General features: G+C 44.8%; 1 protein-coding gene across 3 annotated transcripts in view; it reads right to left on the bottom strand.

The window, feature by feature from the left end:
- LOC106805459 (anosmin-1-like) overlaps window positions 1-14,732 on the bottom strand; it is a 66,887-nt gene that overhangs the window by 6,351 nt on the left and 45,804 nt on the right. For 2 of the 3 annotated variants that reach the window (XM_014807047.1, XM_014807048.1), the window contains exons 3-11: window positions 11,052-11,111; window positions 8,085-8,301; window positions 5,342-5,529; window positions 3,578-3,710; window positions 2,585-2,787; window positions 1,086-1,142; window positions 867-954; window positions 431-559; window positions 80-192 (exon numbers count right to left, since the gene is read on the bottom strand). In XM_014807047.1, coding sequence (XP_014662533.1) covers window positions 80-192; window positions 431-559; window positions 867-954; window positions 1,086-1,142; window positions 2,585-2,787; window positions 3,578-3,710; window positions 5,342-5,529; window positions 8,085-8,301; window positions 11,052-11,111 — 1,188 coding nt within the window. The remainder of the gene's footprint in view (window positions 1-79; window positions 193-430; window positions 560-866; window positions 955-1,085; window positions 1,143-2,584; window positions 2,788-3,577; window positions 3,711-5,341; window positions 5,530-8,084; window positions 8,302-11,051; window positions 11,112-14,732) is intronic. The other variant, XM_014807049.1, reaches the window with a different exon arrangement.

Genomic DNA, 14,732 nt, shown 5'->3' with positions numbered 1-14,732 from the left:
TAAGAAAAAACGATCAGTAAAACCCCTAGATGCGGGATGATAATTGGGTTAATTGAACCCTTTTCAAGGTGAAACTTACATGTGTGGTCCCTCCTAGTGTCTTGGTAATGACATTCTCTCCATTGGCTGTGCGACCCAGACATACCCCAGGAGCCCAGTGAATGAGAAACTTGTTGACCAATGCTCTGGACCCTAGAGTAAAACATGAATATGAGATGGCTGGTGATCAGCGATTCATCGAATATATAGTAATGATGTAAAAATTAAAAAACCAAAGTGTGAATAGGTACTTGGTTAATGTAAAAGAATTGTTCAAATTTTGAATATAGGCCATATTTACTCCAGTTTGGTCCTCGATCTATTCTCAGTTTGAATCCTTATCTACTATTAATTTCACAGCAACTTCAAGTAAAATATAGCAATTGGATACCTGGTGGATAAGCCCAGGTGACCCGAGCTTTGAGCAGCCCATTCTGGAAATATGGAACCTCTATCGTGACATTCACAGCTGCACCGAGTGAGGGATGGACAAAAAGAACTGGACCAGTTACTACATTGCCTGCAAATGAGAACAATCTAGTCACTATCTACTAGTTAACGTATTATATATATATATATATATATATATATTGGCATTGCATTGCACTGTACATTGTTATAAATCTTTGCTCAGTTAAAAAAAGGACTTCAAAATGGAAAATATATAGTCAGAATCGATTGGATTGCACTGGCATTTATTACAAATATGGAGGATTTCCCATTTTCACAATTTCCCATTCAAACCCGTCCTTTTTTGCATTTAGCAGACTCCTCCCTTCCAGAATTTCAGAATTCTCTGCTGTAGATCAACATTTTTAGCAACTCACCCCCATTCTCCAGCGGTGGTGTAGTGATGTCAACTGACGTCCTGTCACCTCGCAGCCTCGTGTCTCCATACTGTGAAAATGCTTGCACCTAAGACATGAAATAAACATATAATCATGAGCTAATAATACCTAATAATATGTATTATTAGCTCTTGATATAATGCATAATTTGTCAAGAGTATCATTATAAGGCGGTCGCTGATGTGAAGCTGTACATACCTGTATGTTGTATGGTGTGTTTGGGAGCAGCTCCGTTATCGTGTATGATGACTTGTCCTAGAAAGTATATACTTACTTGATGGACAAAATCAATCAACTTGAAATAACATAGTGCAATAATACACTTAAGCCTCGTCTACATGACGAACCTTAACTCGAGTTAAGCTAACTCGAGTTAAGCGTTAACTCGAGTTAGCGATTATTGTAGCGTCTACACGACAACACCCGATAGCGATTATTACCGATTTATTATGCATGCGTGCTGTGCGTGCGTGCGTGCGTGCGTGTGTATGTAAACGTGCGTGCGTGTGTGTGTGCGTGCGTGCGTGCGTGCGTGTGCACGTACACGTGCGTGCATGCGTGAGTGGCGTGCGTGTGCACGTACATGTGCGTGCGTGCGTGCATGTGCACGTACACGTGCGTGCGTGCGTGTGCACGTACACGTGTGCGTGCATGCGTGCGTGCGTGAGTACCCTACACGTGCGTGCATGCGTGCGGCGTCGTGTGTGTGCACGTACACGTGCGTGCGTGCGTGCGCGCGTGTGCAGGTACACGTTCGTGCGTGCGTGCCGTGCTTGTGGCAGGTACACGTGTGTGCATGTGTGCGTGCGTGCGTACGTGCGTGTGTGCGCGCGTGTGCATGTGCACGTAGACGTGCGTGCGTGCGTGCGTGTGCACGTACACGTGCGTGCATGCGCGTGCGTGCGTCCTGTGTGTGCACGTAACTGTGCGTGCGTGCGTGCGTACGTACACGTGCGTTCGTGCGTTCGTGCGTGCGTGTGCACGTGCGTGCGTGCATGTGCACGTACACCGTCGTGCATCGTGGCGTTGCGTCCTGTGTGTGCCACGTAGTACTATTCGCTAAACTTCACGCAGTTAAGCGTCTACACGGTTAAGGTAGTTCTACACGGGGAAAAACAAAAAAACTAGTCTACACGGGGTAGTAAAGTTAAGGTAATGGCACGGAGTTTAAGCGGTAACTCGAGTTAGCTTAACCTTGATCGACTGGCGAGGTTAAGCTAACTCGAGTTCACGCTAACTCGAGTTAAGGTTCGTCCTGTAGACGAGGCTTTTGTTCGCAGAGCTTCCCTTGTAAAGTACTAGAAACCACACCAATTTAAATTTCCTATCTGCCTAAGTGAAATAATTGTTGATTATTGGATAGATTATTAAATATATTGGATATATTGTTTTTCGTTAGTAGAGCTAGACAAGTTTGTGTGTGTTTTTTTATATGTGCACGCCAAGATGCTAACATTTCGTTGTGTAAGCGGTTTTCCAAAAACTTCCTATCGCAACAATGTTTAGCTATAGAGCTATCGGGCAATCATGCTATTTGGATGCGTCGATTACTTTCATTAACGAAATTTCATCTCTATAGTTGCAATTTTCAATACTATTATACCAAATACGACTGGATGAATTAGGCTAATTAATTAGGCTAGCACTGCTGTGATCAATCTAAACTTGGATACACAGTGGAGTCATGTCCAACTCACAGATGACACAGCTTTCTTGTACTCCTGTAGCGAGACAAGCGTCGGACTGACGACACTCAACCGCTTGCTCCAGTAGACCTTGTATCGAACGACAGGCAGGTCGCTTACTGGCTCCTCCCAATGCACCGTCAACGACACTTTACCGTTGATGATGCGCGTCTCACCTACCGTCAGGTTGACCGGCACATGTGGCGGCTCTGGCTCTGAAACAACATATCAGCAGAGCTTTGAGCCTAGCGTGATGTTTGATGCACTGCCGCTCGCATGATGAAACAGTGCTGGTGCCAAGCGTGATGAAGCAAGCTCAGTTCAGTAGTCTCCTGATAGAAACAACTGCGACAACGCGTATACGACACAGATTTTCACCCTTGAAAGCCTTAACTGAGTTTACATTATATTCCCAGCGGCATGTTAATTCTGCATGGGTGTGAAAAATTTCCATACAATTTATAAACGGCAACTTGCATGGCCATGCAATTTCCATTCTTGATAAGAGTGCAATTAAATATTACTTCATTAGAGCATCATTATTAGGCTGCAGAATACCAAAGTAAATATAATGCTTGACAGCTCTAATTTATATTCTGGAAATTTAAACCCAAATTGCTGCCATCAAACTCATTATTAACTAGCAACTGCTCAATTAATTTTCGAAACGATGTGCAATTTTAGCGATAAGATGCCATTTCAGCTAGTACGTGCTTGCATAGCTCTATACAAATACTCTAGCAGGCAGTCTCTCATAAAAAAGCTAAGAAATTTAATATATACAGTTTATATATATTTACATACATCAGGATAAAAAAAACGTGTCTCAAGAAGAGTAATCTCAAAATCTAGATAACAGCTCATATATGTATATATATATATATATATTATGTATATTACAACTATATTTAGCTGTAACTATTGCTATGTATGAATAAATACAATACACATTTAAAGGATTTAGTTTTTATTATAATTATTCCCATTTTGATTACGGATCTATACCTTTTGATAACGTAATCGGTTTGCTTTTGCCTGAATATCCTTTGGTGCCATTCCTGTTCACAGCTGCTACTTTGAATTCATACCAGTGACCTGGCAGCACATCTTTTAGTATTTTCATTGTACGCATTGTCGTCTGCATATGAAGTACAGAAAACATTAATTCATGTAACATTTCCTATCATGCAATTAACACGGGTGAGTAACCTACCTATAGAGAAGTACATTGCAAACGAAAATTGGTTTTAAGTGAATGGACTGAATAAAGAAAAACAAACTACCAATTAAACTATATCACGTGATATATGTACCTTGTAAAATTATATATTTATACACTACTCTGTCATGTAATTGACAGAATCTCAATATGAAATCTATACTGTAGGAAGTGAACCTCAACGGGACTTCAAGTAATTCTATCCAACAATTTTATTTGACTGGTTTGCGCTTGTCAGATTGATTTATTATTATTACTGAAACAAAGGCGTTGCTGAGGCTTGCCCAAATGCTGCTCTAATTGTAAGAATCCTATTATGAACTGTTAAACATTTGATTGCCAATTAAATGTCAATTACATAATATTTTAAAACGACCACTTCCCTCATTTCGAAGTTTTTCACATATAAATCATAGTCACTTGAGTCTAGTAACATAGTCACTTGAGTCTAGTAACATAGTCACTTGAGTTTAGTAACATAGTCACTTGAGGCTATAAATTTTAGTCACTTTAGTCTGTCGCACATCTGCTGACTTAGGATATGAGGATATTAGATAACAAAAGCTATGGCTGTATATATGTTTCATCCCGATTTATGCCAGAAAGCTGCACGTTAGAAATGTTTCCTTCCCTAGATCATTCAATTGATGGTAGACCAGGTTGACATCTAGCTGATACTAGACCAGTTTCATATCTTTTACATAACTGCTACACGCACGAACGCACGACTTACACGCACATGCGCACGCACGCACGCACGCACGCACGCAACGCGCGCGCACTACACACACACACACCACACACACACACACACACACACAGCACACAACACACAACACACATCAACGCGCGCGGCGCTGGCACGCACGTCGCGTACGCCATACCGCGCTTCACAATAGTAATTTAGATAAAAACAGACAAACCGCATGCACTCGCGTACGCACCCACATCTCACAAACACGCAAACGCACACATGCACGCATGCATGTACGTACGCGCGCGCGCACACACACACGCGTACAAACACACACACACACACGCACGCACACAACACACACACAATAAACAATACACACACGCTCGCGCAGCGCACACACACACACACACACACAACAACACGCTACACACGCAGCGCACACACATACACCCATACACCCACACACACACACGCGCGCACACGCGCACACACACGCACGCACACACACAAACACACGCACGCACACACATATCCTTGTGTCGTGACGTATCGTAGGTATACGTGTGGATTATACAATTATCTGGACACGCATATTTCACCAAACACGTGTAAACACAAGTAATTTCTGATCTTGTTAATGAACCATGGCATGCTAGATGCATGATAATATATATATCTATTTAAGGTGACCGTGAGTACATATATTGCAAGACCAGCCAAGGATCTTTAATAATCGCCCTGACGTCTGTTGTGTGTGCTCAGATCGCAGTGATATATATCAAATGTAAAATCAAACATATTGATAAAACATATGTGCTTTTCCATGCTTTATAAATATAGCGTATATATATACCTTGCCCAGGTACTCCCAGCGCGCCATGTGGTGTTCACTGTGATGCCTGCCGATGTTAGACTTGCCTTCAACGACAAACACGATCGGCTCCGATGTTTCCAAATCATCGACAACGTCCCAGTCTAGCTGAAACGATGTGCCAATTTTCCTCTCCATCACAGTTAGGTTCTCTGGTATGTCCGGTAGACCTGCAGCGACGAGTGATGAAATGACATTTAAGTGTGTATATATATATATTTCGCGACCTGCAGCGTTATATTTCGCCTTTTCATGTGTACGTGATGAAGTCGCATGAATTCCACCGTCTAGCGTGTGCTACATTGATTTGGTGTAAATTGCACACACCTCATACAAAATCGGCACAAACATTGACCGATACTACCAAGTCGAATATCGGGATACCGAATAAAATGTAATCGTGGTTAAAAATGAGAAACTCCCGCTGGTGCCATATTGCTATATTGAATTAGTTTGTAATGGTTAGGATTGCCTTATCGCACCCAGACATGAACATGCGTTGAGTATGAAATATGGGCCTTATACGCTGCCTTGCTGTTGCAACCCTTGGGGTACGCGAACGTGCAAATGTTTATAAACTGACAAATTCGCGGCGAGCGCTAGTTATTACTGGGTGCATGTATAGCCTTCGCGTATACGTACGAAGAGATCATGAGATATCGGAAGACTTTTATCTGTGCCGTAGCGAATGATGAAACAAGAGCTTGGCCGATCGCTAATTTTAGATACCAGACCAATATATAGATTGCTGGCACAGATTGGCCATAGGTCGGATCTGATTGTAAATGACAACTGAATTTGATCACTAGTTATGTATCTGTATCATGTCTACAACCGGTAGGCCTACACTGCTCCCAAGGAATAGACAGAGAACAATAAAAGCTAAAGACACAGCACTGTTTGACCCTCAACTCTCTAAATAGATGAATGATACCCCATACAGACTGAAAATTTGATATGGTATCAAACTAGTGCGCGCCATGCGCGTGTCAAATTTTCGCAGTGTGTACATGCTATCACGCTTCAAATACGCGTTGGCCCGCACCAATTTGGCCCCGCAAATTAAGGAGGGCCAGGCCCGGAATAACTTATCACGGGATAAGTTATCCCGCACCAAGCTGTGTCTGTACGCAACGATTTGACGCGCGCCTAACCCGCACCAGTTTAATGTAGGTTCAAATTTTGCAGTCTGTACGCGGTATTAGATGGAATATATCAGGAGTAGATAATAGGATAATCGGATAATCGGATAATAATAGTCCCTATTATCTACTCCTGAATATATGTGATTGTCATCACCGATTTTTGCACATTTGTCTTTACCTATAGTATTTTCTCACATAACAAATCTGGGTGTATACTAATTTGCCCGTCTAAGGTTAGTGTTGGTAAAATAACGACGTCGAAAGCTCCCTGTCAAACATAGTCGAACATATAGTCGTCAATGAACAAGCTATATATATACTTATAAACTCTATCGATGTTTGCATGATTTCCAAGATAGATAACAACTGGATTTCTACCCGGAGGAAAACATCTAATAAGTAAGTTTAAAAACTAACAAAAGAATATATTCCGACGGTCACAACTGATCAGACGTCAGATTCATATCTATCAAGCACTTTTCATGCTGGTGCCAGCTTTACGCGTAGCTGCCAAAAGCTGCTTCCATCACACAAATGAGAAATTATCTAATTGACATTTCTACCTGCGGATATTTTCTGGTTTAGTACACTTTATAAAAAGCAGTCTCTGGTGTGCACAGCAAATAATGTACGTGTATATAAATTATAATATATTCAAACTCCCCGGGGAAGCAAACTATTCGAGCATTCGCTCGGTCATTACTACACCACGAGAAATGTCAAACAAGTTTAGTTAGATCCATTTGCAGAATTCCGGGTAATGGAAAAGGAAATAAATATATATTCCTACTATTCACGCATATCAAACCAACCGTCTAGGACGTAAAAAACTGCACGCTTTTCAGGCGTCTGTCATCATAAGGGTGTGAATCATTCCGACTGACATCAATTATATAAATATTTAGTCTTTTAAGCGCTGACAAAAAAAGGGCATGGCTATACTAGCCGCCCTAGCCGCTAGGTTCCGATTAAATAGTTCCATCAGTAGCACGTGTCGGTCTTTATGATCACTATGCACAACTCAGTGTGTGGTTCTATCCCATTTGGCAGCTATCGATTGATCGTACAGACTCGCATGCATACACACACACACACATTGAAAAGGTTGCAATGCTGCAACTGAGCAAAAGACCGCAGATATACACTAGCCGTTTAGAGAGATATGGTGATGTGTGCACTGAAATAAATGCGTGTTTTGTCAGGAATGGTGCAGCGAACCCCAGTTCTGTAAAAAATGCTCTCCCACGCGCGAACAATTCCAAACACGGAGGATTCTCAAAGCAGACACCGCATATAGGCGGTATATAAAAGTAAACGTGCGCGTCCCTAAGGAAAACTAAGTGATCAGGCAAAATGCATTCGCACTGATTATTTGTAATGGTAGCTAGCTCTACCTCTATAGCAGTTTGCTCTGTCACGGGAACGCACCGCGTGCTATGTAGACTCACACGGCAGCAGAGCGAGGCGGCGGCGGCGGCGGCACAACCGTAAAGCTATAAGCTATAATAACGGCCGCCGCTAAACCCCCACCCCCCACGCGCGCACGCGAGTAATCGATGCCCCGCTACGGTTATGTTTACCTTCCAGTTGACCGACGGGGTCCTGGCACGTGCGACCGCATCCGTTCTCGCAGCACTTCCTGCTCGAGTCGCAGTCTCCGTCCTTGTTGCAGCTCTTCACGCAGGCCGCTGCGAAACCGGTCACCTCGCTGATCGCCGGACAGCGGCCCGGCTTATACGTCGTCACGTTCTTCAGGAAGCTGCACGACAGAAAGCATAGCTCCGGCGTCGCGATCTCCTACAATGCAAAACGTACATATATAGACATAGACATACACGACGCACGGCACGCAGCGCACGCACGCACGCACGCACGCACGCACGCACGCACGCAGCGCACGCACAGCACACACCACACACACACACACACACACACACACACAACAACCACCACACACACACACACACACACACACACACACCACACATAGAGAACCGATGTACAGGGCGGTCGGCACCAGCATCTTGGCTTGATGTAGCTAATGCGCTGCATGACTGCACCAGGGATCCACGCGGGAGCTTCCTGCACCAGGCGATGCCGCGGGTCGCTTCCACCTCGCACCAGGGATGCACGTGGGCGCCTTCCCTGCCCAGGGATGCGACGCGGACTCCTCCCTGCGCAGGGATGTACCGGCCCCTCCCTGCACCAGGGATGCAGCGCGGGACCTTCCTGCTGCACAGCGACTGTACGCGGTCTTAATACCCTGCACGCAGGTTATGTAACGCGGGACCCTCCCTTAGCCACAGGGATGCCACGCGGCCCTTCCCTGCACAAGGGATGCACAGCGGGACCCACCCCTGGCACCAGGGATGTAACGCGCCCATCCTCGCACCAGGATGTACGCGGGCCCTTCCCTGCACCAGGGATGTACGCAGGCCCTTCCCTGACACCAAGGGAGGTACGCGGACCCTCCCTGCACAGGGATGTACGCGGTCCTCCTGCACCATGGTGATGTAGCGCGGGTCCTTCCCTGCACCAGGATGCCGCGGGCCCTTCCCTGCACCAGGATGCACGCGGCCTTCCTGCACCAGGCGATGGACACGCGGGCCCTTCCTGCTCCAGGATGCCCACGCGGCCCCGTCCCTGCACCAGGGATGCACGCGGGCCCCTTACCCTGCCCAGGGATGTACCGGCCCTTCCCTGCACCAGGAGGTACGCGGCCTTCCCTGCGACCAGGATGCACGCGGCCCTTCCCCTCACAGGATCAACGCGGGTGCCTTTCCCTGCACGCATGGAGCACCGGGCCATTCCCTGCACCAGGGATGTACGAAAAGGGCCTCTTCCCTGCACCAGCGATTTACGCGGCCCTTCCCGGCACGGCAGGGATGTAACGGGGTCCTTCCTGGCACCAGGGATGTACGCGGGTCCTTCCCTGCACCAGGGATGCACACTGCGCGTCCTTCCCTGCACCAGGGATGCACGCGGCCCCTCCCTGCACCAGGATGTACGCGGGCCGCTTCCCTGCACCAGGGATGTACGCGTGCCCTTCCGCTGCACCAGGGATGTACGCGGGTCCTTCCCTGCACGCAGGGAGTGCACGCGGGTCCTTCGCCTCACCAGGGATCAGCGCGGGAGCTCCCTGCACCAGGGATGTACGCCGGGGACCTTCCCTTCACCAGGATGCACGCGGCCCTTCCCTGCACCAGGGATGCAACGCGGGCGCCTCCCTGCACCAGGGAAGTAACGCGGGCCCATTCCTGCAACAAGGGAGTACCGGCCTTCCTGCACCAGGGATGCACGCGGGCCCTTCCCTGCACCAGGGATGACATGGCTATATCATGTAATACAACACGCATAGAACCGTTAGTATAGAGAGCAGTCGCGCCAAGACTCCCCCTATATAAAGAGATTCTCGTGAAATCCAGCGTCATGGCCACGTCGCATGACGTCACACGGGGCAAGGGTTGATGGAAGCTGATAGCATAGACATGCACCGCACTAGCTCTAGAACTATAGCCCTTCGCTCTGCCACAGGCTATAGCGAAGGGCTATAGCTCTAGAGCTTAGGACCGCACCAGCGATGCGCTTCACCCGAGTACAGGAGACTTGCAAGAGCAGTGTCATTGATACTGAACAACCATAAAACTATAAAAGTATCCTAGTTTTCGGACAGCTGCGTCCGTGTAGCAATAATTATCACGTATTATTCCACGCCGTACATACACAGATTATGCATACAAGGAATTTGTGCTGGAAGGGGGTGGGGTAACCCAAACAGTCACATATAGTTGTACAGTGTTACAGTTTCACGAATGTTACCGTCAACGATAAATCCTTTCATCGATACTGTAATGCGTTTAGAAATTTAGGATTCGTCAGAAATCTAGCCAGATGTTGGCATCACGCCGTCGCGCACGAACGACGCGTGTCAACCAGTTTTCAGCTGCCATCCAGACATGCAGAGCATGCACGCTGACACGATAACCACGTTATATAGATACGCAGCTGCAATCACGTACATAGACATACTTAATGTGACTATATCATCAACTGCTGCCAGGTTGCGCGTCGAGTGCTGCTATGACGTGCATGGAAGCATTTGCATATATAGTCTAAAAAACATCACACGAAGCGTCACTGCATGCCCAAAATCCATATTTCGTTTGCAAACGTGTGCTTGTGTGCATCCATACTGTTAACGGATCTGCCTGAAGTCAGATATTCCTTCATTTACAAGCTGCGATCAATCCGCCGAGAATAACAAATAAAGCAGATTCAAGTAATTATTTTTTCTGTTATCGAAATCCTACAAGGAATGGTTACAGAGTAAAATAAATTATGCCTTTAAACGCCAGAAAATACACTGCACATCGCCGGTACAAAATCTGATTCAAAAGGTTGATGAGGAGTTTTAATAACTGAGGAGTTAACTGAGGAGTTAACAACTGAGGAGTTAACAACAGGTATCAAGGTATAGGGTTTGTTATATGAAGTTTGTTAAATTTTAGAATATTATTACTACGTAATGACTTTGAATAATATATTACCTTGCATAGGGTCGAACAGGCTAGATAGGCAGAGAATACCTCGTCGCATGGCCGCACACACTGAAAAAAATTGTAATTTGTAATTATTCACAAACTAAATTTAACGCACAATTGCTATCAATATTTTTCCGTAAGAATCATCAATCGCGGGGAAAAATCGTGGACAGTGGATTAGAACATGCAGCACACAACTAACAAATTCGTGCTGCCTACAACAGTGCAGTGCAACGCCCGCTGTCTCACTACATGTGACGCATATATACTTTGTTCGCGTCTCACTTGCCGTAAGTAAAATCCAGAGCTAATAATACCTTATGCTATAATGATGTAATTTACATATGCTAATAATGTATTATTAGCTCTTGGTAAAATGTAATTAGCGAGTTTAGCGCACATTGCTAAATACACTGCAACGAGACATTAGATGGATGTTTCGTCATTCACTGCTCGTACCGAAAAACAGCAATACGGCAATATCCATAACACTAGCACTTCATCTCAGCAAGCATCACGCGAAACTAGGTGCTATTAATAATGCCGATATTCGCAATTCGTATGAAAGCAAAGTTATTTAAAGGAGATGCTTATAAAACTATCATCACTGTCTAATAACGCGTGCCTCCTCCGTCCTGATATGCACTCCCACGTAAATGCCTACAGTGTAAGCTACGAACATCCCGGTTGCTGGAAGTCGCACATATGGAAATGTGAAAAATTATGACTACTGAATTTTGGATACGCACCTGTAAATTTGCCCTGATGTGCGGAAATTATTTTAAAAAAAACCATCTACACAAAACAATATGATATCACAAGAACGAAAAAGATCACCAAAGTTATAATATTTTTTAGCGTGGAATTCATGCAGTATTTTTTATATGATCAAGCGTGGGCACGTATTCGCCGTGTTCTTCACGACACATTCAAAATTCTCTCGGGTGTATTAAATTTAAATCTGTGGTGTATATATCATCACATTACATCATCAGATAATAAGCTTACACGTGTATTTCACGCGTGTGATCATATTATTACTTTGGGCTTACAATTTATCGTGGGAACGAATCTCTGATTATGTTGTGGAAGTTATTAAGTTCGAAAACGGAATTCACGTTCGAGCAATTTTTCGTTACCTTTACTGGCTACATGGATACAGCAATGTATCATAGCAATCAACTTAACATATGCCGACTATCCATATATATTAAATGGAATCAGAATAGCAAAAGTAGAAATCGAAGAGACTTGCCGAATTCCCTTTATGGCTTTATCCATATGACTATGAGCTATATCCATGGGACTATAATAGCTGTTACTGTGCCTAACCCATACATATGTAACAACCAAGTTCTTCAACTTTGCGTACACTGCTAGTACGTCGCCATTCGGATTAGTCTATACTATGTAACATACTATGTAACATTTTTTTTTCAATTTCAAATTTCGCGCATGAACGAAGTTAGCAAAATGTAGAAAGATAAATCGTAGCATCAAATTATCAAATGAAAAATGATGAGTAGTGATTCTAGAGCTTGTACCTTGCTGATTGTTGAAATTATCATATAGTGCTTTATTAGCTTAGAATAGATCATATACACACGCACGCACGCACGCGCATAATGTACACATATGCATATATATATATATATATATATATGCATATATATATATATATTATATATATTGATGATATCCATCCATATTTCGGTATCTCTTCCTAATATATGTTTGGCGCAGACTATAGATTTCTCCTTACACTCCTCGCGATGCTGTCAACCCTCCCCTTCGCGTCTGTCTAGGGTACGGTCTAAGATACGGCTTCACTGTCATCGCCTGCGCTCGCACGTACATCCTCACCTGACCGCTGCTATCTTTAGCTATCTTTATCTTTCACCGTGAGAGATATTAATCAACACGATTCTTGCGTGTTGTCGCAGGCCAATCGATTACCGAGATACGCGACGTTCGGGCAAGGCACATGCACACGGGCGCACGTACACGTACACATGCACACATACATCGATCTATACCTATATTAACAGAGCTAACGGCGCACGCTGAGTCGCTCCGCAGGAGCTTATGTTGCGCCGGAAATTACCAACAGCGCCACGTAACTGGTGGCGCCATCGTTTTCTGCATCGAGGGTAAAGTCTCGATTGTCTTTTGGGAGTGTCATTTGCTCTCCCACACTCTAGCTCTAGCAGAGTCTCGGGGCGGTGGGGTGGGGGGCGGGTTCCACTGGAGCTTTGAAATTGGGCATGACATGCACCGGGCGATCTTCGTGTATTTTTAGTACGGCTTCGTGTTTGCGGATGAGGGCGCCACCTTCTAGCACGCTCGGAGCGCGCAATCGAGCGATGAAATAGAACCGCGTTCACGGACACACATTTCTGTTTTTTGTTTGTTTTGTCTGTTTTTTGTGTGCAAAATACGTGATTGTTCGTTCTGTTTTTTGTTGGCTACGAATTAAACGAGCTGAAATTTTAGTTGTATGAATCGCACGAACTGGGATCATTTCATCCGAATCGCGTAACTTGAAATTAATTTTTCTACTAATTTTTAATAAAATATCTGCTTTCAGTTTCTCCTGTTTCTGTTACCTACGAATGGCATGAACCGAAATGTTTACCTACAAATCACATGACATGAATTCATCTTATCCGAATCAATTGACCTGAAAATATCATCACCGTCATCAGGCAAACCCTCGGCTGTATTGCCGTTTCGTCGGCAACTAACTCTGCATGCAATGTATTTTTGCATCGCGTTTATGTATGCGAAGTCTTGATATTTCTGTGGGGTTCGTCGCCAGTAACAGCCTAGACGATATACACTGCATCAGACGAGAAAAATTCGAGCGCCTATATTGGTTTTGTTGTGTGGTTTCGTGTCGGTTTGACGAAAGTAATTACATAGCACTTGCCATTACTGTGCGCGATCCTGCCCTAGGAAGATGATTCTATTGAATCCACTATTGAGTTCACTTCCATTACGTACGTCTATACTAACTAGGTACGTATATGAAACGAGGCATTGTGTGCCGCGATTGAGGCGAGAGGTTATCGTTCCTCGCGATTTCAAATTTGAAGCGGATTACGCACAGACACGAAGCATGCACGCACGTGCACGCGCGCAGTACGTACAAACACACTCATCACGTAAGCGTGCTCGAGAAATAATATTGATATATAAATAGATTGAGAGAGAAAGAGGGCGCTAGAGTTGATATTGCGAGAATATACGAATGATATAGAGAGACTGAGAATAAGAGAAAATGACGAGAGATGACGAGGAAGGCTGAGACGAAGGAAATAAAACAGAAAGAGAGAGAGAGACAAGGAGAGAGAGAGAGAGAGAACGAGAGATAAAGAGAGAGAAAGGGGAGATCTAGAGCGAGCGAGAAAGAGAGAACGAGAGATAAGGAGAGAGAGAGAGAGAGAGAGGGAGAGAGATCTAGAGAGGGCGAAAGATAATAAGAGAGAGAGAGAGAGAGAGATCTAGAGAGAGCGAAAAAAAGAGAAAAACAGGGCGAGACAGAGAGCGCGAAATAGCGATAGAGAGAGAGAGAGAGAGAGAGAGAGAGAGAGAGAGAAAGAGAGAAAGAGAGAGGGAGTGAGAGAAAGAGAGAGAGAAAGATAGAGAGAGAGAGAGAGAAAGATAGAGAGAGAGAGAGCGAGAGAG

This window comes from Priapulus caudatus, unplaced genomic scaffold, assembly GCF_000485595.1.
Source record: "Priapulus caudatus unplaced genomic scaffold, Priapulus_caudatus-5.0.1 Scaffold114, whole genome shotgun sequence".
In the NCBI taxonomy this organism is placed as follows: domain Eukaryota; kingdom Metazoa; phylum Priapulida; class Priapulimorpha; order Priapulimorphida; family Priapulidae; genus Priapulus; species Priapulus caudatus.
Note: the sequence above shows the minus strand (reverse complement) of the source record. Positions and strands in the feature narration are given on the sequence as shown.